At 34.5% G+C, this 25,662-nt stretch overlaps 1 protein-coding gene across 6 annotated transcripts in view; it reads right to left on the bottom strand.

Moving 5' to 3' along the window:
* Positions 1 to 25,218, bottom strand: part of Dus3 (Dihydrouridine synthase 3) — a 122,198-nt gene extending 96,980 nt beyond the window's left edge. For 2 of the 6 annotated variants that reach the window (XM_089085654.1, XM_089085656.1), the window contains exons 1-5: positions 21,699 to 21,779; positions 16,893 to 16,954; positions 11,038 to 11,171; positions 7,945 to 8,137; positions 3,935 to 4,256 (exon numbers count right to left, since the gene is read on the bottom strand). In XM_089085654.1, the coding sequence (XP_088941780.1) occupies positions 3,935 to 4,256; positions 7,945 to 8,137; positions 11,038 to 11,171; positions 16,893 to 16,954; positions 21,699 to 21,746 (759 nt within the window). In that variant the 5' untranslated portion in view covers positions 21,747 to 21,779. Of the gene's footprint in view, positions 1 to 3,934; positions 4,257 to 7,944; positions 8,138 to 11,037; positions 11,172 to 16,892; positions 16,955 to 21,698; positions 21,780 to 25,043 lie in introns of those variants that run through there. The other 4 variants (XM_089085659.1, XM_089085655.1, XM_089085660.1 and 1 more) reach the window with 4 other exon arrangements.
* Positions 25,219 to 25,662: the final 444 nt, after the last annotated feature.

Here is a 25,662-nt window from a genome sequence, read left to right as displayed (position 1 = left end):
GAGTTCTGGAAATTAGGTCTTTTATGATGATGACCCCCTCAGAGCCCTCAGTACAAGTACTATAATTTATGCACCGGGTGAATATAAGGCTTATATAGGAAGCTGTTGTATAAATCATAGGCAGCACGATTGCGCTGCCTAATTAAAGAACGGGGACAATCGAGAACAAGACAAGAAACGGGGACTAAGTAAAGAGGAGGACACTCCCCCACAACTCTCAGTGCAAGGATTTTAAGTTATACACTGGGGACATATAAGGTTTTTATTGAACTCTTTTTCGTTGAAACTTAAAAAATGGCTCTTTCTATTTAAAATTCAAATGATTGGTACGCTTTTTAATAGTCAAAAGTAATTTGAGGGCAACTAACCCGCCTCTCATGCCCACCTTTTCCCCAAACACATCTATTCAAATCTTTGAGATAACCATTTTATTCAACGGAATTTTTAATTCCGGAAATTATGTATTTAAGGTTGTCACCCCCCCCCACAGCTCTCAGGGCAAGGGATGTAAATTCTGCCCAGTGTTCATATCATGTTTTTATAGAAGGCGTGGTAGTAGAAACATCAAAAAGAGCTCATTCGATTGGAAATTAAAATGACTAGTGCCCTTTTTAAAAGTCGAAAGTGATTGAAAGCAACTAACATGCCTTCCATGCCCACCATTTCCCCAAACACATCCAATAAAGATTTTGAGATAGGCATTTTGTTCCACGCAGTTCAAAGTTCAGGAAATTATACCTTTGAGCAGATCATTCCCCCTACAGTTTTCAGGGCAAGGGTTATAAGTTATGCCCTAGGGGCATATAAGTTTTTTTTTGAAATCTTTGTCGTAAAAACTTGAAAAAGGGCTCAATCGATTTGAAATTTAAGGGGTTAGCACCCTTTGTAATATTCGAATGTGATTTGAGGGCAACTGAACCCCCCTTCACGCCCATTTTTTCCCCAAACACATCCAATCAATATTTTAGATAGCCATTGTATTCAACGTAGTTGAAAGTTTCGGAAATTAGGTCTTTAAGGATGACAACCCCTCCCCCCAGCCCTCAGGTCAAGGGTTTTAAGTTATGCCCTGGGGGCATATAAGGTTTTTATTGAAAGCGTAGAAACTTCAAAAGGACTCATTCAATTGGAAATTGAAAGGGCTAGTGCCTTTTTTAATAGTTGAAAGTTCTTGAAATTAGGTCTTTTAGGATGATAACCCCCTAAGAGCCCTCAGTGCAAGGGTTGTAAGTTATCACCTGGGGGCATATAAAATTTATATAGAATGTTGTTATAGAAATTTCTAAAATGGCTCATTTGATTGGAAATTGAAATTGCCCATTTTAATAGTCGAAAGTGAGTGGAGAGTAATTAACCCCCCTCTTACGCCCACCATTTCTCAAAAACATTCAATCAAAGTTTAGAGATAGCCATTTTGTTCAACGTAGTTGAAAGTTCTGTAAATGATGTATTTAAGGATGACAAACCCCCCCAGAGCCCCAAGGGCAAAGGTTGTAAGTTCTGCCCTGAGGGCATATAAGGTTTTTATAGAGTTGTCGTAAAACTTCCAATTGAATGGGGCTTATTCAATTGGAAATTGAGAGGGCTAATGCCTTTTGTAATATGTCAAAAAGTGATTGGAGGGTAGCTAACCCCCCTCTCAGGCCCACCATTCCTCCAAATACATCCAATCAACATTTTCAGATAGCCATTTTGTTCAACGTAGTAGAAAGTTCTGGAAATTAGGTCTTTGAGAATAACACCACCCCCCCCCCCCAGCACTCAGGGCAAGGGTTGTAAGTTATCCCCTGGGGGCATATGAGGTTTTTATTTAAAGCGTTGTCGTAGAAACTTCAGAAGAAGCTCATTTGATTGGAAATTTGATTGGAAAACACAAAACGAACAGAGATTACAATAAATAACCGAGTCAAACTCAATACGAACAGAAATTAACAAAAGTTGGGCGCAAAACCCCTATGCCTTCCCAAGGCCAGACCAAAACTTGCACTTTACTGAAAAAATACAAATGAATGTGCATTGTCAGTTTAATATACATATATTGATATTTAGTAATCAAAATGTTAATATTATTTGATTTATTAAAGTTATTAAAGTGCAAATTATGTTCTGGCCTTGGGAAGGCATAGGGATTTTTACCCCTACTCATGTTCATTTTTGCTCGTTTTGAGTTTGACTCGGTTATTTATTGTAATTTCTGTTTGTTTTGGGTTTCATTTATTTATCGGTGCTGGTTTGTGGTAGTTTCACGCTTGGTAGATTATTTGATTTTATTTTTGCTCATTTTTTGTTTAATGGAGTTCTTTGCTTTTCTTTGAAAAACTTATTTTTTGGAAAAAGTTTTTTTTTAATTAATCGGAGATGAAAAAGGCAATTGTCAGTATTACGCAAATGAGATTCTAGACAAAGTTTCGTTAAAATCGTAACGAATTCAAACGCAAGTTAGGTAAATCTATCCTCTTTTGTCTCACGGCAGGGGGGTCGAGTTACAACATTGCTGTTTTATAGGTTGGGGGCGGAGGTAATGAGAATTTAAATTTTGTGTTGAGGGAAGGAAGGCAAAAAGACTTCGATCATCTATGATTTATTTTCTATTGTAGTTGTTTTTTTTATAATAAAATGATTCTCCTGACTTGCACTTTCTTTCTTCGTTATCTCTGCAGTCCGACAGGCTTTGCACCCAAATTTTGTACTTGCGTACGTCTGCAAGTTACTTAGTTCGTAAAGACTTATAGTCTGACATGTTTTGCTGCTAGTTACTAATATTTTTCACACAATTAATCTGCTTTGCCACTTCCTTGCATACCTGACCCCCACTCCAGCCCGAAATGTATACCTAAGTATGTTTTCAAATCACTTATTTCGTAAAGAATAGTAGCCCGAAAATCGCTACCTGTTTCGTATATTTCTTAACAGTTCCTCTGTTTTTGTGTTTTCTTTGAAATATGACACTCCCGCCCTGAAATATATACCTAAGTGCATCTTCAGACTATTTAGTTCCTATAAAATAGAGCTTCTGTATACGTAAGATTAAGATTAGAGCTTCATTTGCACATCTGTCCAAAAGACCAGAAAATACTAGAATTGCACCAGACTGAAAAAAAAATGACTTAAAATGGTACTAACTATTGAATCATCTTTGAATAAAAAAAATTGTTGTCAGCTAGCTCCGAAACCTTTCCCATCAAACTTTTTCTATTAAGATAAACATATGCAACAGCTATCATTCCTGAGCCACCCTTAAACGATAATGCCCTCCCTCGACGGTTTTTCTTTACAAATTGCGTTTTCAAGATTGCAGTTACTAAGGACTACAGTTCACTTATTAATAGATTAAATAAAAACGAGTTCTTTCAACTGAAAGTATTTAAAACGAAATTATTCCTTACGAAAAGAAGTTATTTCTTATCTGAATGGGGCCAATCTTTCCTCAACCCTCGCTCTTTACCGAGTCTTAAAAAAGCGAAAATCCGTCGTCTTTAAGGTTGAAAGAAAATCTGAAATGGTGATTTCCAAGAAAAAGCCCATAGGATTATTATTCGAACTTTTTTGCGTCTTATTAGTTCTTTGAAATTCTAAAAAAAATTCTAAAAAAGGAACTGAATTTACAAGACCGTTTGCAGAATCAGATGAGAATAAAAATGTAAAGCATATGACCTTGTACATTTTCCTAAATTCGCTAGAAGTGCCACCCCAATGTACAGGAATGCGGATCGTGCTTTTTTGCATGATAAATGAGAATCGTGCTAATTTTTGGCATAGATAAATGGCCTTTATTGTTAATTTTGACGCGAGATTTAGAAGAATACATACGTAACACATAAGTGTAAATATTTAACGAAAGAAGTTTATCTCTAGAATAAATAGCTTATTTAGCACAATTTTTAAAACGATTCTTTTTAAATAATAAACAAAATATTTTCTACTCTAAACAAACCTTCCTCTTTTCTTCATTCCGGATTCTTATGAGATCTTCATCTGATATTGGTCCAACATTCGCCTCTGTCTCGTTCTTCATATCTTGGCTTTTAATATCACCTACTTTAGACTTTTTCTGTTGGTCTTTAACCAAATCTTCTGATTTACTGAGATCATACTTCTTCTTCCTTAAGCTTATCATGAGGTCATTGGATAAAAAATTTTTGGCAGCAGTCCATTCTGGATCCCAGATTTCCTTATTTACAATATTTCGGCCTTCTGGTGTCAAATGTTCTGATCCAAACCGACACGTAGCTCCTTTGGGACAACGACCATAAGTCCTGCATAACAAAATTACTTTAGAGTTTCATTTGACCAAACTGATTAACTTTAGACTCTGTTAATTTACACAAGATATTGTATAGTCACGCAGAAAATATTATAAGGGAAGTCAATCAATCAGTGATCTAGTGGTAGGGGTAAAAGATGGAGGGTACCTCAAACCTCAAAAGGTAGATTTTTCGCCTACACTACATTCCACTTCTAACGAAAATGAAATCAAAGTAGGCTAGTTTTGACGGGTAAAACTTTCGATTGAGTGAGAAATAATAACAAAAGTGTATATACAAATAATTGAAGGTTAGGGCGACTTACACCCTAACCTTCATACGTTTGGCGTAAAATATTCAGACTAAGCGTAAAATATGTTCCTAGATTGTGGCATCTCCTCTACTAACCCGAAAGTGTTTATAGTAGACAATAAAATATTACCTTCATACACGTACCTGCACAGAGATGGGAGTGGCGTAGGCATCCCGAGAGAGCGCCTACCCCCTGAAGACTGGGAACTCATCACCTGAAAATTCATTTTGGCATTTCAGACCCCCCCCCCAAAAACAAAAAGCAAAATAAATTCAAAAAAGCACTTAGAATATATTTCCAGTTCATAGTGTGTTTGCGGTAAAATATTGTTTTCAGAGTAAGAAGTAAAATAAAGCATTATGCAATAAAACAATCAATCAATTGTATTTAAAGTGCAAATTCTAACTCTATTCAGAATATAATTACAAAGTTCTTGAAATAAAAATGTCCTGCAAATGCATTCAGTCAAAAACTACTTTCAAAGAAAGAAGTACAGTAAAGCATTGCGCCAGTTCGAGATAAAAATATCATTAAGATATATTTCCAGTACATGCTGCGTTTTCAGTAAAATACTAAGAAAATGCTACAGAGCTCTTACTAGGACTTTTTCACTGTAAACTTTTTTCGCAACGAAAATACAAAAATGCAAAGAAAGTACGTGCACTTTTGAAGACACAATCGTTTGGTTGTATTTCAAGTACAATCCATAAGTACTTGAACTGAAAATATCCTGAATATATAATCTCATTTGATCCTCCGTTTTCAGAAAAAATCTTGCTTCACATAAAGGGATACAGTAGACCACTACTGCGCTTCAGTAAAATACTAGTTTCACAGAAAGAGGTACAATAGAGGACTACACAATCAATCCACCTTATTTTAATAAGTTTTTTAATGTATATATTGGTATAAAAAATCTTGTTAAAGACCTGTTTAGGCTACTATTACTGTCCTGAATATATATCTCATTTGATCCTCCGTTTTCAGAAAAAGTCTTGCTTCACATAAAGGGATACAGCAGACCACTACGTAATTTACTACGTAGGCTATTACGCAGCTTATTGTCATTGCAATCAACTTCATTTAAAGTGCAAACACTGATCATATTTAGAACGAAAATGTTAAGTACTTGAAATAAAGATGTTCTTAACATACATTCTAAGTTAAGACTGCGCTTCAGTAAAATACTAGTTTCAAACAGTTTGTGATAACGAACTGTAAGTAAGGAGAGACCCAGCTCAATAGTAACCAAAACTCTAAAAAAGCCGAATTTTGATACCAGTAGATACATCAAAAGAATTAGATTTTTATGCTGATTTTAAATATATAAGTTTCATCAAGTTTAATTTTACCCGTCAAAAGTTACGAGCCTGAAAAAAATTGCCTTATTTTAGAAAGGAAGGGGAAGAACCCCCTAAAATGAGAGGAATCTTAATAAAAATCAAACCGTCAGATTGAAGGATTCAGTAAACCCAACCATAGAAATTTCGAGTTTGTGTCGGCAAAAATGTGGAATTTTGTATTTTTTGCCAGAAGAAAGATAAAGGATTTTTTTTTTTTTGTTTTTTTTTTTTGGGGGTGATCGTATCGATGCAATGGTCCTAGAATATTGCGAGAGGGCTCATTCGAACGGAAATTAAAAGTTATATGCCCTTTTTAAATTACCAAAATAACTGGTGGGCAACTAGGCCCCCTCCCATGCTGATTTTTTCCCAAAGTCACCCGATCAAAATTTTGAGATAGCCATTTTGTTCAGCATAGTCGAAAATCTAATTGATATGTCTTTGAGGATGACTTAATCCCCCAGGGGAAAGGCTGCAAGTTATGAACTTTGCTCGTTGTTTACTTATAGTATTGGTTATTGGGAAGTACACAGACGTTTTCAGGAGGATTTTTCTGGTGGGGGAGGGTTGGAGGAGGGGGTATACGTGTGAGGATCTTTCCATGGAGGATGTTTTCATGGGGGAAGGGACATTTCTATGAGAGGGCACCGGATTTCCCAGCATTATTTAAAAAACGATCAGAAATTAAACTTAAAAGTTTTGTTTACTTTCAAAAAAGCTATCTATTCTAATTAAACGGCCTTCGTGATTCAGAGGTCATTCTTAAAGAATTGGAACAAAATTCGAACTTTAGCGTAAAGAACGAGGTATTGACTAGGGGGAGAACCCCCCTAATATACGTAATAATTTCCTTTCGTTTTAAGTTTTAATGTTGCTCCTTACTTTCAATTGAAAAAACTTGTCTTTTAATTTATCACAGAAAGAGGTACAACAGAGGATTACACAATCAATCCACCTTATTTTAATAAGTAATTTCCTCTTCTTTGTAAGACAAAGTGCTTTTTCCAATTTTGCACCTTTTTGGATATTATACATACAAACGGCATTCAAAGAATATGCGGAGACTTTTATTTTTTTAATAAAAAAAACTCCAAAAAACTTTTCATTTTTTATTAAATTAATAGAATATTACATTAATAATATTACAATAAATTTTTCTATAACGACTTTTCAACTTAACCTCCACTGATGTTCTTCTACAGGCGGTGCTTCCATCCTTTTAGGAAGGAAGCATGGTCTTGGATGCTCTTCTGCCTCCAAGTACTTATGAGCACTGTCATATTTAATTTAACATAGGGCGAGGAAAAAAATCTTTATATACACAACTGTTTTTAAACTAAATCATATGTAATTATGGGACTAACATCATCGACAGATTATACTTCCATGATTTTTTCGTCTTATATAAGACCCCCCCTGTGCCCTCTATAGATGATACTAGGCACGTGAGTGGGATTTTTTTTGGGGGGGAGGGATAACAAAAAATTTTTGGGGGTGAGGCCTCACACCTATGAACGGCTCTGGATCCAACTTTTTTCAAATTAGTCATGCTTCGGTGCGCCTACGAAATGAACAGCTTATGAGGCCATGTATCTGAATTTATTGAAAGGTGTTTGAAGAAAATGCCCCTTATTGAGCCATGTGCTAGCTGCGTGTTTTGGTATACCAGTGCTATTAAAATAGAAGCATTTCAACTATTCTTTGAGTTTTGGGAATAAAACAGGTCAGATGGGGCTAGATCCTGGCTACAAGATGGATGTCGCAGAAATTTTCACCGAAATTCTTACATTCATAAACGGCTGCAACGTTGTAAAGATTGAATATGATTCCACGATAGTGTTTTCCTGAATGCTCTTTAGCTAATTCTGCTCTCAATTTCCATAAAACTTCTACACGGTGGCCTCCTATGACAGTTTCTCAACCTCCTAAAGTCTGAAGAAGCAATTTCTTCAGAGTTCTTGAAAATGGTTGCCATTACCTTGTTGACAAAAATTCCATGTATTTTTTAATGCCCCTTGTATTACAAACAGAATAAAAGGATTACCTGTAAACATAGCATGACCCAGGTAAGTTACCGGGTTTATCTTGTAGATACTTTTTAATATCATGTTCAAATTGGCATTTCTCGCCGTGCACGCAGGGTTTCGGGGTTTCATCTTCAGCAACATTCATTAGGGTAGGACATAATTTTTCTGACTTATCTTGTCTTGCAGTCTGTGGACGATTTTTATTTTGTCCTAAAAGAAGAATTGAATTAAACATCTGAAGTTCTACATCAGCTAACAACAAGAAACAATGATGTCACTAAAACTTATATGTACTTCTGATTTCTATAATATTAGTCTATTTACCTATATTAAATTAGACTAAATCCCGTCTTAATTGTTCTAATAGGTTGCTTTAAATAGTAATTAACAGTAATCGGGATCTTCACTTCTGAGAGATAACGTTTATAAGGCAAATAACAGTTATAATACTAAAGCAGAACGCCATTGAAAGATAGGTGTGGTCTACTCTAATCATCTTATATCTGCTACGAATATGGATACTAATAAAGGCAATAACGGCAAATATCTATTCTTCCGTTTTTTACAAATATCTTCTGCAGTTGCCGCTTTGGACTCGCAACCGGGACATTTCGAGTAGATATGGCGTTTTTGATATTTTTCCAAAAATAAACCAGCTTGTGGACAGGTTCCGTAACCGTCGAGAAAATATTGACGACTTTCTACTTAACTGGATAGCTTAATTGTGTAGCTTAAGTAGTTGAGATGTTATTTGTTCTTTTGTGAGTTTTTTCTTGTTTCCATTTTATTTAAATTTTTTCTACATTTTTGTACTACTCTAATTGTATTTCATGTATATAAAGAGGGTTGAAATAAACTATTGTTATTATTAGCATCTTCTAGTTTTCTTATACACAAATTAAGACAAAGCAAAATCCTCTCTGCAATTTTTGTATACGCTTTCTAGGTTGTATAATCCCTAACAGCAATATAGATGGGGTTTTAGGGAGTTTTACTGCGGTAATTTTTATAACTGGATCGTGAGTTTTAAAATTGAATGATAATTGCTCCACAGCTCATATTTTTTAGACAACAATCCTTAAAGATTGTTTGGTATTTGTTAATTAAACAAAACACACCCGAGTAGTGAAGTTAGGTTAATCCTAATGAAATATAACCTTCAGTTTATATAATAATACAATTCAGGCGACTTATTTGCACATTAGGGGGGGGGGGTAAAGTATTTGGACAGCACCCCTAACCCAACATAGCACAACCTAACCTTACCCCAAACCCGATTAATGTGCAAATATATAGCCCAATTTGTTTAAGTCCAATGCATTTTAACACCCATCAATTGTCTTTGTAGCTACGAAACCGGTGTTTGGGAGATCTAACCTAAGCGCAATTCTATAGTGTGTTCATGTGCGTAGGGGGGAGCAGGGGGGCCAGCAGCCCCCCCCCCGCCTAGACCTTCAAATTTACATTAGATATGGTTGAAAAAGGAGATGGTTGGAAAAGCAGTTGACAAAAGGCCCTCCATCACACTATCGACTGCCCCCCCCCTAGACAATATGCTGCCTACGCCCATGAGTGTGTTTCGTTTAATTAACACGTACCGATTATTTTTCAAGAGATTCAAGTTATTTAACTTAAAAAGATATTAACTGTAATTTCTGAAGACAGTTTTCCAACTCAACATAGTATGATAAAAACAAAAGGTTAAGAATACTGCACTGGATTTTACAATCCTTACCGACGGTGCTGATCTCCATTTCATGGCCCTTCAACCAAGAAGCGAGACGGAGGATTGGGACCCAGCCATCTTGAGCTTTCGCACACCCTTCCAGTTTACCTTTCCCAAATTTCTCCATGTACTCATTTGTCGACTCTCCACCACGGTGCCGCAACGTAAAATCGTACTTCAGCTAGAAATTTTTTATCCACTCCGAAGCGATAAGGTGATAGGGTTTAGCCTGATAAACCGAGTGATATGTCAAATATTGTTCTGTTACCGATATTTTTTTTTTGTCCAATAGTCTTATTTTGATTATTGGACCCTTATCTTTGGGTCCAATATGAATACTGGACCCTTATTGGTGATTAAAAAAAATCATTGCGCAAGAACTATTATGATTTCATTTTCAAATTCAGTGTACGAATTTCCGGTGGAATTACATATTTTAGCTCATGTTAAGCATAGTCGGAGCATAAAATACATTACTAGCATCTATATTTTGTAAATAAACGGAAGTACATAGATGGCACTTCCGCACAGACTTCAAACGTTTTTAAATATGCTACAACTACTAACAACAATTCACTGCAGCACAAAGTCGCCTGAGGCCAAAACAGATACGCACACTCTTCCTCTGTCCCGATTTACTCAACACCTCCCTCTTTACCACTCTCAAGAAGTCAGGGTGCACTTTTCATGAGCTTGCTAAACCAGATTCATGACTGCAAACAGCACTGCAGGGTGACCTTAAGGAGTGGCACCCCTTGAGAGAATTAAAGTCTAGTAAACGAAACAGTATTGGTAATGGATTATTTGAATCAAGTGCAATCGCTGTTTCGTACAAATACTGGGTTCTGGATATTTTGAAATATATGAAAAAATTAAAAATATTACGTAGTTATACTCATTTGCAAGGATTGTAGAAAAATATCTTACTCCTGTCACCCAAACGCAAAATTTTAAGTCTCCGTATTTTCCCCTTTCCCCCAAAAAATCTGGAAAGTTTCTACTAAATCTCCGAGCCTAGACAAAAAACAAAGTATATTTACAAATTGCGATTAAAATCTATTACCTTTTAATGAAACCTCCTGACTGTACAGAAACGCTTTAATGAAAAATATTCATTTGATGGTTGCACTCAAATCAAGAATTTTGAGCTATCAAAAATGCGTTGACTTACTCTAGTATTAAATAAGCATTCTATTTATATAAAACTAACACGACACAAACCTTCTGCTAACGACTAAACCGTCATTGAACTCATTTTTGCCTTGTCTTAAGGGGTCACACTCTATCCAGAGTGAGGGTACATCCAAAACATGATTATTTATGTTAACATAAAAGAAAAACAATTTATCAAATTAAAAGACTATCAAATTAGACTGATAAAAACCTCGTTTCTTGACAACCTCTCCATTTTCCAGTTTAACTTTTTTGGTACCTCCTTGTTCTTCTAATTCTGAGTCATGCAGTAGATCTTCATTTGGAGTGTCAACAGCAATGTGCTTCAAAGAACAGACTAAAAACCTAGAAAAAAAAAATATAAATCAACAGTATTTGGCTAAAATTATAAATATATACATATATATACAAATGTATATACATATATATACAAATGTATATATATATATATATATATATATATATATATATATATATATATATATATATATATATATATATATATATAATATAATATATATATATATATATATATATATATATATATATATATATATATATATATATATATATATATATATATATATATATATATATATATATATATATATATATATATATATATATATATATATATATATATATATATATAAATATATAAATAATATATATATATATATATATATATATATATATATATATATATACTAGTCTAGCCTAGTAGTAATGTTGCAGTGCAGCTTGCATCCAGGCTGCAGCCAGACTTGACTTTGAAAGAAGAAAATTTATTTTAAAATGCTACTTGAAATATAAAAGCGCAGTAGAAGTGCAAATACATTTCAGGAAGTTTAACATAAGTTTGAAGCTGATGGAACTGTTCAGGCTGTCTATAAGAACAGACTTTTGACAATTTTAAGCCCATTCACAAAAAAACTATAAGGTGCATTAAAAACCCCAGGCACAATTCACAATATAGTACATAGCGGCTGAAATAAAAACAAAATGACTTTACCACATAGCAAAAGTACTGCTAGTAGAAATTTAGGAAAACAGAAATAGCATTAGCTTTGCTAGGTGGGGGTAAATGGCTTGTTTTCTTCTTGTTTTTCCTTAGAGACCAGCAATGTTTCCTATACCTTTGGGGTAAACACATCCAAATTGCAATCCAAATGTGCAAAATCAGAGGAATTAACAGAAAAAGTCTTATACTGAATAAAAAGTTATATTTGTAGGCCCAAATGAAATGGAACATCAGTAATACGAATTTCAGTGCATAATTGCTTGTAAGAAGAAACGGGCCACCCACCCCCCCCCCCCTTCCACCTGAAAGACAGAAAATAAACATTATTAAATAAACACCATCAGAAAATAAAACAAAAAATCATTTCAAATAGGGTTACAAAAAAAGAAAAAGGACACAAAAACAGCTGAAAAGTAAGTTTTGAATATAAATAAAAAAAAATCAAGAACTAGTGCAAGATCAAATCCACTATAAAGTAAAAATTAATAAATTGACCCACTGATCAGCATTATCATTGCTACTTCCCTGAGAAAGAAGAGGGAAGGAAACTGCAAGAAAATGTGATGAAATTGGAAGTTGGATGTAAGATAAGATATTTATTTCGAGAAATTACTATCACAAGCCCTGAAGGGCCGAATTCGAATTTCGAAGTCCATAAAAAAACAAACAAGCAAGAAACTCATAACAAAAGCACAACAATTTAAAGATTGGCAACCAATGAAAAAAAAAAAAAATAAAAATAAAATAAATAAATAATCAAATATCGGAATGCTGTATGATTCCTTTGTCACTTATATTAAAAAACTTCAAAATAGCAACTAGTTAATAAGATAAAAACTAGTCAAACTGAAAAAAAATAAATAATATACACATTAACAAATGTTTCAAAAACAACATAAAAAGGAGATATGGAACAAAAAAAGAGTATAGAGAAAACCGAGCTGTTTCTTTTATTATATAAGAGAAACGACAAAATTTATGAACAAATTAACCACTATTTATTAAATCAGTAAAAAAGGGATATAAGATTTCTTGTACCGCAAGGTAGTACAAAGAATGGGAGATAAGGTGGGGATAGGCTGGGACACAGTTCATGGAGGGCAATTTCTATCAGGTACAAGGTATTCAGGGAAAAGGTTCGCAGTACAGGGGTTCAAAAGTGCCAACTTACCAAAATGGAGGCACAAATTATTTCTTCGTCTCTCGAGGGTCTCTAGGTTTGAAATATTTAACAAATACAAATAGGGTATCTTGCCCTCTTTAAAAATAATTCTTAGAGCTCTCTTTTGGACATTTTCAATTTCTTGTGTTACTTCATTAGAGAGGCCAGGGTGCCACACAGGACAAGCGTACTCTAATTTGGGACACACGAAAAAAATTTATACTTGCAGTAAATGTGATTGGGGGCAACTGAATTTATTTAAAAGTTTAAGGAGGGAAATCGAGGAGTTTGCTTGTCGTAGGATATTACTTACATGGAAATCCCATTTCAAATTGGAAGAAATTGTAACGCCAATGAGCTTAAGAGGTGTAACAGAGGTTTCAGGAGGAATGGGATGAAGAAAAAGGGGAGGGGATTTAAGGAAACTTACTGAGACTATTGCGGATTTAGAAGTGCTAACAGTCATGTCAAGGGACGAGGCCTCACAGACAATATCGTGGAGTATGCCCACTGGGTTGATAAACATGTTTTATGGAATATCTTTAAGACTGTCCAGTCGTCGACAAATTTCCACCCATTTTCTTAAAGGGCTGAAAGGCGGTTAACTCCATGATAAAAAAGGACAAGGTCTAGAATAGTTACCCGAGGAAGGCCATTAAATATGGGGAGATGATCTGAGAAACAATTTAGATATTTAACTGCTTTAGATCTATTAGAAAGAAAAGAGGCAACGAGCTTAACAAGGAAAGTTTCAATGTGGAATTCATTTATAAGTTTATCTATGAGTAAATTGTGGTTAATCAAATCGAAAGCATTTTGAAGATCAATAGAAATTAGATTAAGCCAAGTGTTAGGTTTTTCAAGTAATTTAACCATGGTATCAACAAGATGGATCAGGTAATGAGAGGTTGACGTGGATTTGAGATTACCAAACTGACTAAGATCAATGAGGTGGAGGACTTTCATCTTAAGCCAGTCTGCGAGAAAACTTTCATACAATTTTGAAAAAATCGAGGTGAGGGTAATAGGACGAATGCCATCAAAGCCAAGCTTCAAATTTTTGTTTTTGATTGGGGTAATAAAGCCTTGTTTCCAATATTGAGGGAACTGTCCAGATTTGGTAATTTCATTGAACAGGGTGGATAGGGGTTTCGAGAGGTAATCACTGAAAGCTTTAATCAGAGGAACAGGAATATCTAAAGGGTAAATGCTTGATCGTTTTAGTTTTTCAATTTTTTTACAACATCAAGTGGAGAAATATGTGGGAGTGAGAAATGAACAGGAATATCTCGAAATTTGTAAGATAGTGCTGGAAGACTCTGGACAATACAAGCCAGAAGCTTCTTCAGGTCTTTAGCTGTGGTCAATAGAGGCTCATTTATATTAAAATTAGTAGTTCTTTACTCTTGTCGGTAAGTTTTTTAAATTCAGAGAACCAATTCTTTGGTTTATCATGGCAAAAGTATTTAATTTTATTTTTATAGTAGGCTCAGGCAGCTTTTCTAATTTGACTTTTTAATTCCTTTCTTCACTTATTTGCTTCAGCTAAATTACCCCTCTTAAATAAGCTTTTTTTCGTGCGGATTGATATTTGTATGTGATTATTTATGTAAGGTTTATCACTGGAGCACTTTCTGATTTTTTTTCTGGGAAACATAATGAGTAGGAATCAATTAATTTTTTGTGAAAAATCAAAATTTTGTCATCAAGGTTATTAGAATTATAAAGGTCTGACCAACTTTCCCTGGTCAGCTATGATCCAAAGGAAAGAAGGCCTGTGTCACTGAGAGGACGGCAAACCCCAATGGAGGTAATAAAGAAACGTTCAATGGCTTAAGAAGGAGAAAAAAGAAAACACCAGTGATAACTGCCCCCTCGCAGTGGCAGTGCTTGCAGGGACTTGTAATACTTACTAATGTTTGAACAAATAACATCCAGAGAGGTGTTACCTTTTGTTGTAGATATTTTAACCAGTTGTTTAATATTAAGAGAGTTACAGATAGAGTCTATTCTCAGGTCATTCGCATCGCCAAGTAAGCAAATACCAGCATTCGGATACTTTGTTAACACTCAGTCAGCACTTATTGTAGATTGTTGTATAAAATTGCGTTTCTGGTCAATATGTTGGTTAGGGGAATGATAAAAGACAGTGGATACAATTAAATTGAAATGGCGGGATAGTACTTTTGGTCGAAGTCTTAGCCATAGAATTTCATCATAATCTGATAACTTGGGGGTGGGGATGAGTTTAGGTGGGAGGTTTTCCTGGACAAAAAATAATATACCACCCCCTTTTTTCCCGAGAGGGTGGTCGGGAGAGCGAAGTTTTATAAACTGAGTATAATTACTGATTTTTAGGAAATCTGGGTTCTGGGACTGAACCTCTGTCACAGCAATAATATTAATTTTATGAATTTCAGAGACACCCTCGAGTTCGGTAATTTTGTCAAAATTCAGGCTCTCAGCAATGGTAAGTAGGAAAGTTGGGAATTTAAACCGATTTGGGCATTGGGATTTTTTTTTTCAATTCAGGAGGGAGTTATTTGGGGTTGAAGTTTATGAGAAGGATGCTGTGGGTAAGGGTGTGGTTTTGAGGCATTATTGAAAGGCGGGACTGGACCGGGCTTGAGAGAAAAGGAGGACAGCAAACAAATTATGGGAATATTATTAAGTTGGGATAGAAATACGGTGGAATTCGTCTTACTATTTGAAGTTTTGGAAACTGTGCATGGATGTGTTACCTGTGGATCCTTCTGCCTGCTTACTCTTAAACCAGAGTCATACTGGTAGGGTAGCCAGGGGGGGATAAAGTGCAAGGGAAGGGAGAAAGGTTTCCTGGTGATCTGGGAATAAGTCAAATTGGGAGTGATCTTTATATGGGGGTTGGGGGGGCAAGATGATGCTGAGGGAGAGAAGTAGGGTGGGGGGTGTCTGAGCGGGGAGGGGTTGGGTTTGTTTCGGCAAATAACGGATGGAGTCCAGAACCGGTCGGCAACTTCTTGGACGCACGGAGAAGAACGGAGTCGAAAGGAAGTTGATTTTTGGGAAGAAAATGAGTGAGGGGGGGTTTGGGGATGGTCCGAATTGAGTAAAGTGATTGTGGGGGTTGGACTGACTGAGCAGGCGTAAGTACATGGGGCGGAGGATTGTTTCGAGGGATGAGTTCCTGAGGTATACTGCGCTGTATCGGGTATGCAGGGGGATAAGACTGAAAGTCGAATGGAACACGAACTAGGGGGGGAGGGAGGGGGGGGGGTCGTGAATACTTTCGGCGTCGCCCTTAAAAACGTTGGGTTACCTTGTTACCTTGACTGGTAACAGCTGGGACTGCCCAAGTTTGTGCACTTGTTTTTAGTTTGCAGCTCGATTTATTTCGTAAAAAGGAAGGGGGGACATAAATATGCAGGGGAGGATAGGTTGGTGGATTTACCCTAAGGGGAGTGGATGGATGAAAATTCTTGTTTGAAGTCTTAATATTCAAGCTTTATGAGATTCGATATTTTTTTCACAGAATTTGTTTAGTCTAGAGTTAAAATCTTTAGATCAGCATATTAAAAAAAAAGTTGTAAACGGAGGTATCTCAAATAGTTACAAAAAGAAGATAGATTATGACAAGGCATATGCAGAACTTTTTTTCTGAAGGGGAGGGGAGCAGGCAAAACAATTTCCAGGGGGGGAGTTAAAGGTCTTAAAAAGTTGGTGACAGCACTCCAGAAAAGCGCCTATACTATTACGAAGTATCCAAAAGCATTCTACTCTTAGAACACTTTTATCTTCAAGGCAAGGAGTAAGGGGAGAGGAGGAAGCAGTCTCTGCCGACTTTTCGAGCACCCTATGGGGAGGATTTAAAAAAGAATATAAAACTTAACAAAAAAAGACTCACTCTTGTCTAATTCTGGCCACTCCTTTTAAATGTTCTTCTGTCATTTTTATCACAGATAAAAGCTGTAAAGAAAAATAAGCAGATAATATGGGGATTCACCCAAGTAATTTAAAAAAAAAGAAAATTGATCAATCAGAACTATATTAATGTATACATTCTATATTTTATTAGGGACACATCACAATAAAGACTACTGAATAGAATTATAAATACCAATAAAACTAGTGATTTTCAAATAATAGAAAATGTTTAGTTTACATAGAACTTCACACAATGCTCTGTTGAGTAAATTGCAACTTCAGGAAAAATGAAATTATTTAAAACAAAACCAGCCCATTTATTTCCTAGCAAAAGCCTAATTTCTGAAAATATGAGATTTAAAAGTATTGTACAATAATTTGTTCTTTTCTTTCTTTCAGAAAACCCCCTTAGCAAAGAGATAAGCATCTCTTATGTACTATTTTACCTCATCATATAGAATAGAAAGTTGGGAAGAAGGCTTATTTGATCATAAATTTGGAGATCTAGCACGTTCTTGAAATGATTAAATTGATTGGAAGACCCAAAACAGCCTTTTCCCCCTTAAACCCTCTTATAGCATCAGACTCAAATTTCCAGGGCCAAGCTAATCAGAATAGTCAAGAAGTCCAAAAATGTATGTCTCAAGGTACAAATGATACAATATAATATGTACAGTCAGAGTTGCCAAAGAGTCAAATTAGCCAAAGTATCCCAGGCTTCATACAAAGATTTTAGTAGAAAGTTAGCCCAACTGAACCTTCTTTGAATCAGACACATGCAAAGATGTAAAGAAATTTGAACTCTTTGGATGGAGCCTTCTCAACGTCCCCAAGCTTTTACATGTAGACCAAATGATCAATGATTAAAACTAATAAAGATTCCAAAATGAAAGTTTTAAATGTAAACACAGTAAGAATATGTTTTACATATGAAGGTTGTATTTATTTCAAAGGCACAAATGAAAGAGGGGCAATTGTCCTCCCATATAATCCCCCTCTAGATTTTAAAAATGTTTTTTGGGGCATTGACGCCCCTGGTTTTGGCCAATATTGGCATTAGAGGTTTTTGAAGTTATCAGCAAGAGCTTTGAGACTAAAATTTCAATGCAAGCATTCTCCAATAAAACATAATCTGTGCATATATTTTCCACAAATGGCAACCAATTTCACTCACATAATACATTCAAGGGTTCCTGAACTTGTTAATAACAAGCTTAATATTGGCATAGTGAAACAGATTAAAACACAGCAAGTAAATATTTCACAGATGTTGTTTCATATCTGCCAAAGTTAATATTTAAGGGCTTTTGAAGTCAGTAATTACATACATGAGACTGTAACAGCACAGATGGCTTCCCATTATCATCACAGCTTATAGCAAAGGATTTAGGAGCTTGTATATTAAAAAAAATGCTTAAATACAGAAGTCTAGAAACCAATATTTTGCAATAAGATTTTGATTTCTACTAGAGTTATTATCAAAGATCTTTCAGAGTAACTAAATAAAATAGAAGGCCAATTAAAAATATGAAATTTCTAACAAAGTAAAAAATGTAGCCTTTATTCTTGAATATGTCACATCTAATTTCCACCAAAGATTGTACAATAGGATTTCTGAGCTTTCTGGTTACAAGACAAATAGCATAGTTAACGCAGCAATGTTGAGCATAGTTGCAGCAAGAACTGCAACCTAGTCGAGAGCAAACCACAGCTTATAGCAACCAAACATAAAATAAGCATTTTTTTTAAAACATTCTAGTGACAAATATTTCCCAATTGCCCATAATTCAGAAACAGCATAAGTTATTCAAATTCAAGAGAACAATGTTATAAAAAGGAAATTCTGAGAATTTTGAAAAAGAACCTGAAACCTTCAAATATGAAACTAAATTGAAAGAACTTAAATGCCCAATTAAAACCGATATCTTTGAAAACTTGAATGACTGCAGATAGATCTTGAAAGACAAGGAAAACCATATTTTTTTCGTAGGCAACCTTGATGTCTCCTTCTCCTTCAAATATCTACTGTCCTTTTCAAATGACAAAAATACTGTCCTTTTCAAATAAAGACGAGGAATGACAGAATAAATCCTTCCACAAAAAAGTGCTATTTTCTACCATTTTGTGCTGCAGAACTTCAATTTCTCCCAAAATAGAACCTAAAATCTAGAGAAGACAGACTGTAATATAGCAAATCAATACATTGGATAGGGATTAACAATAGAACGCTATTTGGTCATTTTATGACTAAAAAGTGCAGGATATCAGTCATAGCAGTATAAGCCCCTGTAGAAACAACTAATGGAGATAGTAGCAATTCAATTGGATTTTACTTACAGCTACAGGAATAAATAGACCAGGTCTCTGGTAGAAATATGGTATTTTTATTAGGGAATTTTAATGCCTATGTTGGTAAAGATAGGAATGAATAGTATCCTAGCCTGGGTAAACTTGGTGAAGGAAAAGAAAACAGTACAGACTGCTGCAATTTTGTAGGTATAACAATCTAGTTATAACGTATTCAGTATTTGGTCATAAAATGACTCATAAGTATACATGGTATTCACATGATGGTAAAACAGCTAGCCTTATTGATTATATTATCGAAACAAAAAATAAATGGACTGATACAAGATACTAGGGTATATAGGAGTGCTGTTACCTATGTATAAGTAAGTATCACCTCTAGTAGTGCCTAGGATTAATTTAAAGCTAGAATTTAGGACAGGAATCTATTTTCCCGGAAGTTATGTTGTTGGTAGACTTGAGGCAAAGAATTTGAGAGAAAATTTTCAGGAACAGTTGAATACTAAATTGGAGAGTTTAAAATTTGACAGTGTAGAAAATGGATAGAATAATTTTGGGAAAATAGTTTGTCAAGTTATTGATTAGTCTTAGGGAAGAAAGTTAGAAATGCAGCAAAGAATATTAGTGAAAATGCTCTATCTTTAATAGAGGGGAAGAGGGTTCTGAACAAGACTTATTTGACTGATAGACCATATGGAAATAAGATGAAAGTAAAGAAAGTGAAGAAAGCATTAAAATGTGAATTAAGGAAGTGTGAAAAGGAGGCCAGGGATAAAATTGCCAAATATCAGAAAGATGCAGCCATAAAACATAATAGTAAAATATTGTACTAGTATGTTAATAAATTTAGAGGGAATAGTCAGTCTAGACTTGTCCCATTTAAAGATAGGAATGGGGCCACAATCAGTTAGAACAACCAAGCTTAAAGAGAGATGGACAAAACATTTTTTAAATGTGCTAAACCATGAAAGAGTTATAGGAGAATGTAGAAAAAAAACAAAAAAGGATTAAAAAATAATAAGGCCCTGGATATTGATAGTGTGGAAAGTGAGTTGCATCTTTAAATATGATAGTTGTGAGGTTACAGATAAGTTACAGAAGATTATGAATATGATTTTTGAAAAAGGGGAAGTACCTAGTGATTTTAGGGAAACTCTGATTAAACCCATCTGTAAGGAAGGTGATAAGAGTGTGTGTTAATTACACAGGCATTAGCCTGGTTTCTTTAGGAAGCAAATTACTTAGTATGATGATACTTTATAGACATAAAGATGCTGTAAATAAAGCTTTAGGAGAAGAACAGTGTGGTTTTAGGAAGGATAGAAGATGCAATGATCAAATTTTTACTATTAGAATAATAACTGAAAAGTGCAAGAGTCATCAAACATATTAGTCCTAAGTTTTAAAGATTACAAGCAAGTTTTTGATCAGGTGGTAGAAGAGCTTTAGCAAAGGTCCTATCCTTGTATGGTATACCAGATAAATACATTAAAGTGATCAGTGCTATGTATAAGAATAACGTTGCTGTAGTTAAGGTAAGAAATGAGGTTAGTGGCCAGTTTTGTATTAAATCAGGAGTTAACTAGAGTTGCACTCTATTTTCATTTACATGGATCATTTTGATGGACTTTGTCCTAAGGAGCACAGCAAAGGAAATAGGAGAACACAGAATCAAATGGGGAGGTAAAACTCTTGTAGACTTAGATTTATGTTGAGGATTTAAGCATCCTAGATGAAAATGTTAGCAAAATGAAAGAACTTTTAAAGGCTTTTGAGTTCAGGGTGCAAAAATAGGTTTGAAAATTAATGTTAAGAAGACTAAGTTGCTAAGACAGGGAATAAATTAAGGTGAAGAGGTGATGTTGGGTAACAAGAAGATTGACCAAGTGGACAGCTTCACTTACCTAAGTAGTATTATTAGTAAAGTTGGTGGATGCATTGAAGGTGTTAAAAATAGAATAGCCAAGGCCCAGGCTGTTTTTTTTCAAAGTTAGAAAAAGTTCAGAAGAATAGTATGATAAGTCAGCAAAACAAGATTAGAATACTGGAAGCTGAAGTGATGATAGGGGTCAAGTATGGTTCTAAAGCATGGGCACTTCAAAAAACAGAGGATTTATAGATGTTTCCCAGCGAAATTGTCTATGGATTGCTTTGGGTATCCAACTGACTGACTGTATCTCAAACAGAAAGCTGAGTAAAAAATGTGGTTCAATCCTGCTTTCTAGGGCTATAATGAGAGAAATGATGAGATGGCTAGGACAAATTCTGCAGATGAAGGATGACAGATTGCCAAAGATTGTCCATGTCAGCCAACTGTCTAGGGCCAAACAAAAAGAAGGTTGTCCCCAGATGGGATGGGAGGATGGAGAGGGAGGATTTCAATGGGTTGGGATGGAGAAGGAGGATATGTAGTCATGTTGGCTTAATGCTGCAGTGAGTTGTTAGCAGTAGTAGTAATCAATTGTTCATGGTTAAATACCTGTTTATGGATTTTTCTTTGTTTTTGGTTTTTAAGGTTGAGGTACATTGTTTGGTAAAAGTCTGGAATAGTGGCTCTTCAGATTGAGACATCCTAGAACAAAAAGACACACAGTTTTAAATTGCTAATTTTATGCCCAATGTTATGATTTTGTTTACATGTTTAACAATTCACCCCCCCCCCCTAATGTTCTCATATAACCTTGCTATATAGGAAAAGCCAACAAAGTAATTGATGAAAACTTATTCAAAAACAGATAAAAATGGCAAAAAATAACAAAATACAATTCATTGATAGACACTACATATTATAAAGTTAGAATTCCATCACATTTTTTCTAAAGTCTAGGGCTATATGAAATCATTACATGGGGGATGGGGATGAATTGTCAAAACGCAAACAAAACTATAAAAATGAGCATAAAATTAGCAACACAAAAATATATCTCTTATATTATCATGATGGAGCTCATTTGATAAGAGAATGAAAGTTCTAGCATCATTTTTAGTCACAAAAGAGAATGCACCACAACAAATTGCTTTTTCCTGCATTAAAGTACCACTTTTAACAAATAGATTGAAAATGTGGGTTAGTGAGAATTTTGAGATAACCAAGTGATCAAAAACTATTTAAAAGCTATATGCCTATTGGGGCCTCAACACTTAGCATGCTTCTATATATGTATTATCATTGTTGCTTGTCTTCTAACCACAATTTGGTGTCTTTTCATGCAGGTTTTTCAAAGATATTTGATTATTAAAGCAAGTCCAATTTTTAACAATAGTATCTACTAAGCTTTAAACTTTTGGTTTTCTTTTTTAAGGTTTTCAAATTGTTGCAATCCCTTGTTAAAATATATACAAATATTTTTGCAATTACCAGCTGCTGGGCCCGGGCACTTGGCATGCAGCAGGCTTCTATAGATGAATTCTCATTGTTGCTTGTCTTCTAATAACAGACAATTTACTGTCTTTCCAAAGATATTTTTCAACTTTTTTCATGACTTAAAAAGACATTGCTTGTACTTGTAAGAAAAGCAATTCAGTAAAAGATGTTTTTCTAACAACAATTTCTACTAAACATCAAACTTTTGGTTTTCTTTTTTAATGTTTTAGAATTGTTGTAATTGCTTGTCAAATATTAAATCATCATTTGTAATAACTGCAAAGTTTCGTTTTTTGGGCCTTCCTACTGCAACCACATAAGTGGTTGCATTCAAACCTGTAAGCTTAACTATGTAGCAAGTGGATTTTATCTAACAAAAAACACACTAATTTTTAAATTTTCAGGCATTTTTCTAGTTTGAATTAAACATTAAAATTGAAAACCTTCAATTTTTCCTCATAAGTGTGACAAGTGTCATGATGTCATTGCAATTTTTACTACATGACTTCATTTGCAAAAATAAAATCATTGTTGGATTTTATCTTACAAAAAACAAACTAATTTTAAATTTTCAGCATTTTTCTAGTTTGAATTAAAACATTCTAACAGTGTATTTCTTTTTTTGATGATCTGACTCTGGTTTTATGAGTTATGGGCTATTTTGTTTTTTATTATGGGACATGATCATCTCTTACTAGGTTGCTAGCTACTGCTGCAACCTGGATATCTGCCATGGTTTATTCTTTGCAAGGTTTCAGCTATCTCTACAGCCATAATACCAATGAAACTTAAATAATCTGTATTTATAATTAACTATATCAATCCTCTCCTACTAGGTTACTAAATACTGCAGCAAACCCAGATTATAATGAACTATATTGATCCTTTATGTAAAGTTCCCTATACAAGATAGTATAGGCAAGAGTTCGTTCTTTATTATAACTTTTAATATAACTAACACTGCAACCCAGATTAACTGAAGATTGAAAATCTTCTGGAAAGTCAGGTGCTATTTGTGTTGGCTGGGTTACCCTTCTCCTTCTTTCTTGGGCTGCCAATTGTCTCTGTAGATCTGCTGCAACACCGATTAACTGAAAATTGAAAATCTTCTGGAAAGACAGGTGCTATTTCTGTTGGGTGGGCTACCCTTCTTTTTCTTTCTTGGGCTGCTCATTATCTCTGTAGATCTCTTTCTAATGAAACAACTCCCTGGCCACTGCAATGCTTTATATATATATATATATATATACATATATATATATATATATATATATATATATATATATATATATATATATATATATATATATATATATATATATATATATATATATATATATATACAACATCAGTTATACTGTGATGTCATTTTTGAGGGGTTTCAGGCTCTTTTTTAAAAATTCTGAGAAACTTGTTTTCTTAATAACATTTTACTATTAAGAGTAGGGAAAATAATAATTAACATTCCTGAATCAGCTGCAAATGGCAATTTTTCTCACAAGACAGTTTCTTTTTTAAAACATATTTTAAAACTTGTGGCTACTATGAACTGTTTTACCTTTTGGAGCCCTACTAAGGGCTCAAAATGGAATTTGCCTCACAAACAATTATTGAACTATAAAAGGGCATAAGGAATGGCATCAAGTGATGTATTCACTTTTATCCTAGCTAAATTATGTTGTAAACTGAAGATTTGCCTATAATTCAGGGTGAATATACAGATAGTTGCATATTTAGGGGGGAGTGTTGGGTAAAGTTCTATGAAATCATATTATTGAGTTAGGAATAAAGTGAATACACCATTTGATGCCTTTTTTAATGCTGATTACAAATTTAATAAGCATTTCTATTGGAAATGAATTTCAGCCCCCCCCCTATATAGGCCATACCTAACCTAACCCTGAATTGGCACCTATAGGGGGGGGGGCTGAAATTCATTTCTAATAGAAATGATTATTATATTCATAATCAGCATAAAAAAAGGCATTGAATGGTGTATTCACTTTTGTCCTAACTCAATAATATGATTTTGTAGTACTTTACCAAGTGTTGTAGTTAAGTTTATTTCCTATAAAAATACAGTTATATTTGGATTTGAGATAAAAATCAGATTCTAAAGATAGCCTAGCCTATGCCTATTTATTAGCCATCTTGCTATAAAGTTAATTAGAAAATTTACTAAATCTATATCTTATATATCTTACTTATTCCTAATTATGTACCTTACTTCTGGCTGATCAGAAATGCAGTTATGGAGGAAATACTAAGAATTTTCAGGCTAGGTCTACTAGGCCTAACTAAAAGACAACATAAAATTATATTTGTTACTCAATGAGCTTTTCCAACTGCAACAGCTAACATTGCATAGCAGAAGTTATGGCAAAGCAAATTAGGCGTAAATGTTAAAGTCTAGGCATAAATCTTTTCACAGCAAATCAATAACCTTTCCAAAAAATATACCCTGTTGCTAAGTCTACACAAAATATTCATTTTATAAAATCTCTCATAATCTCCCAGATTTCTATGAGATGTTCCAAATTTGTAATGCCAACCTGGATTAGGCTAATTTAATCTTTTATTGAGTCATGCTAAATGAGTTTAAATAAACAGATTTTAGGCTTCAGCGTTGTCAAAATAAGATAACGTTTGTAGACTAAGGCGCGAGTCGGATAAAATCAAATTTATGCAAGAGCACAAACAAAAAGTATGTGATACAGATGTCTATGTGCTCTTTATTACAATGTAAAGAAAAGGGTCGGATATTCACTCACGTGTCCTTAGGTTAGTTATTATGACGTTCATTACCACTAGGTTAGTTACATGACGTTCGGGCATCCTAGAAGCCTGAGAAACTGAAAATAGACGAGCACAGGCACCAAATTTGTTGGTACGATAAAACAGAAATGACTTAGAAGATTGCGGACAATTTTTCACCTTTTTTTATAAATAAACGCCAGTATAAATTCTTTAAAACTTCCCAGCACATACAAGAGAAAGCACTCAGCAAGCGAATCAATAGCTGTTAGTGCAATTGTTTATGTGCTACAACCTGTATACTACCATCCTTTTGCTTTTTCAA

Source organism: Artemia sp. Qi Xiang Cuo, chromosome 3 (assembly GCF_049724085.1).
Source record: "Artemia sp. Qi Xiang Cuo chromosome 3, ASM4972408v1, whole genome shotgun sequence".
In the NCBI taxonomy this organism is placed as follows: domain Eukaryota; kingdom Metazoa; phylum Arthropoda; class Branchiopoda; order Anostraca; family Artemiidae; genus Artemia; species Artemia sp. Qi Xiang Cuo.
The sequence above is the reverse complement of the archived record's forward strand: the minus strand, read 5'-3'. Positions and strand labels throughout refer to the sequence as shown.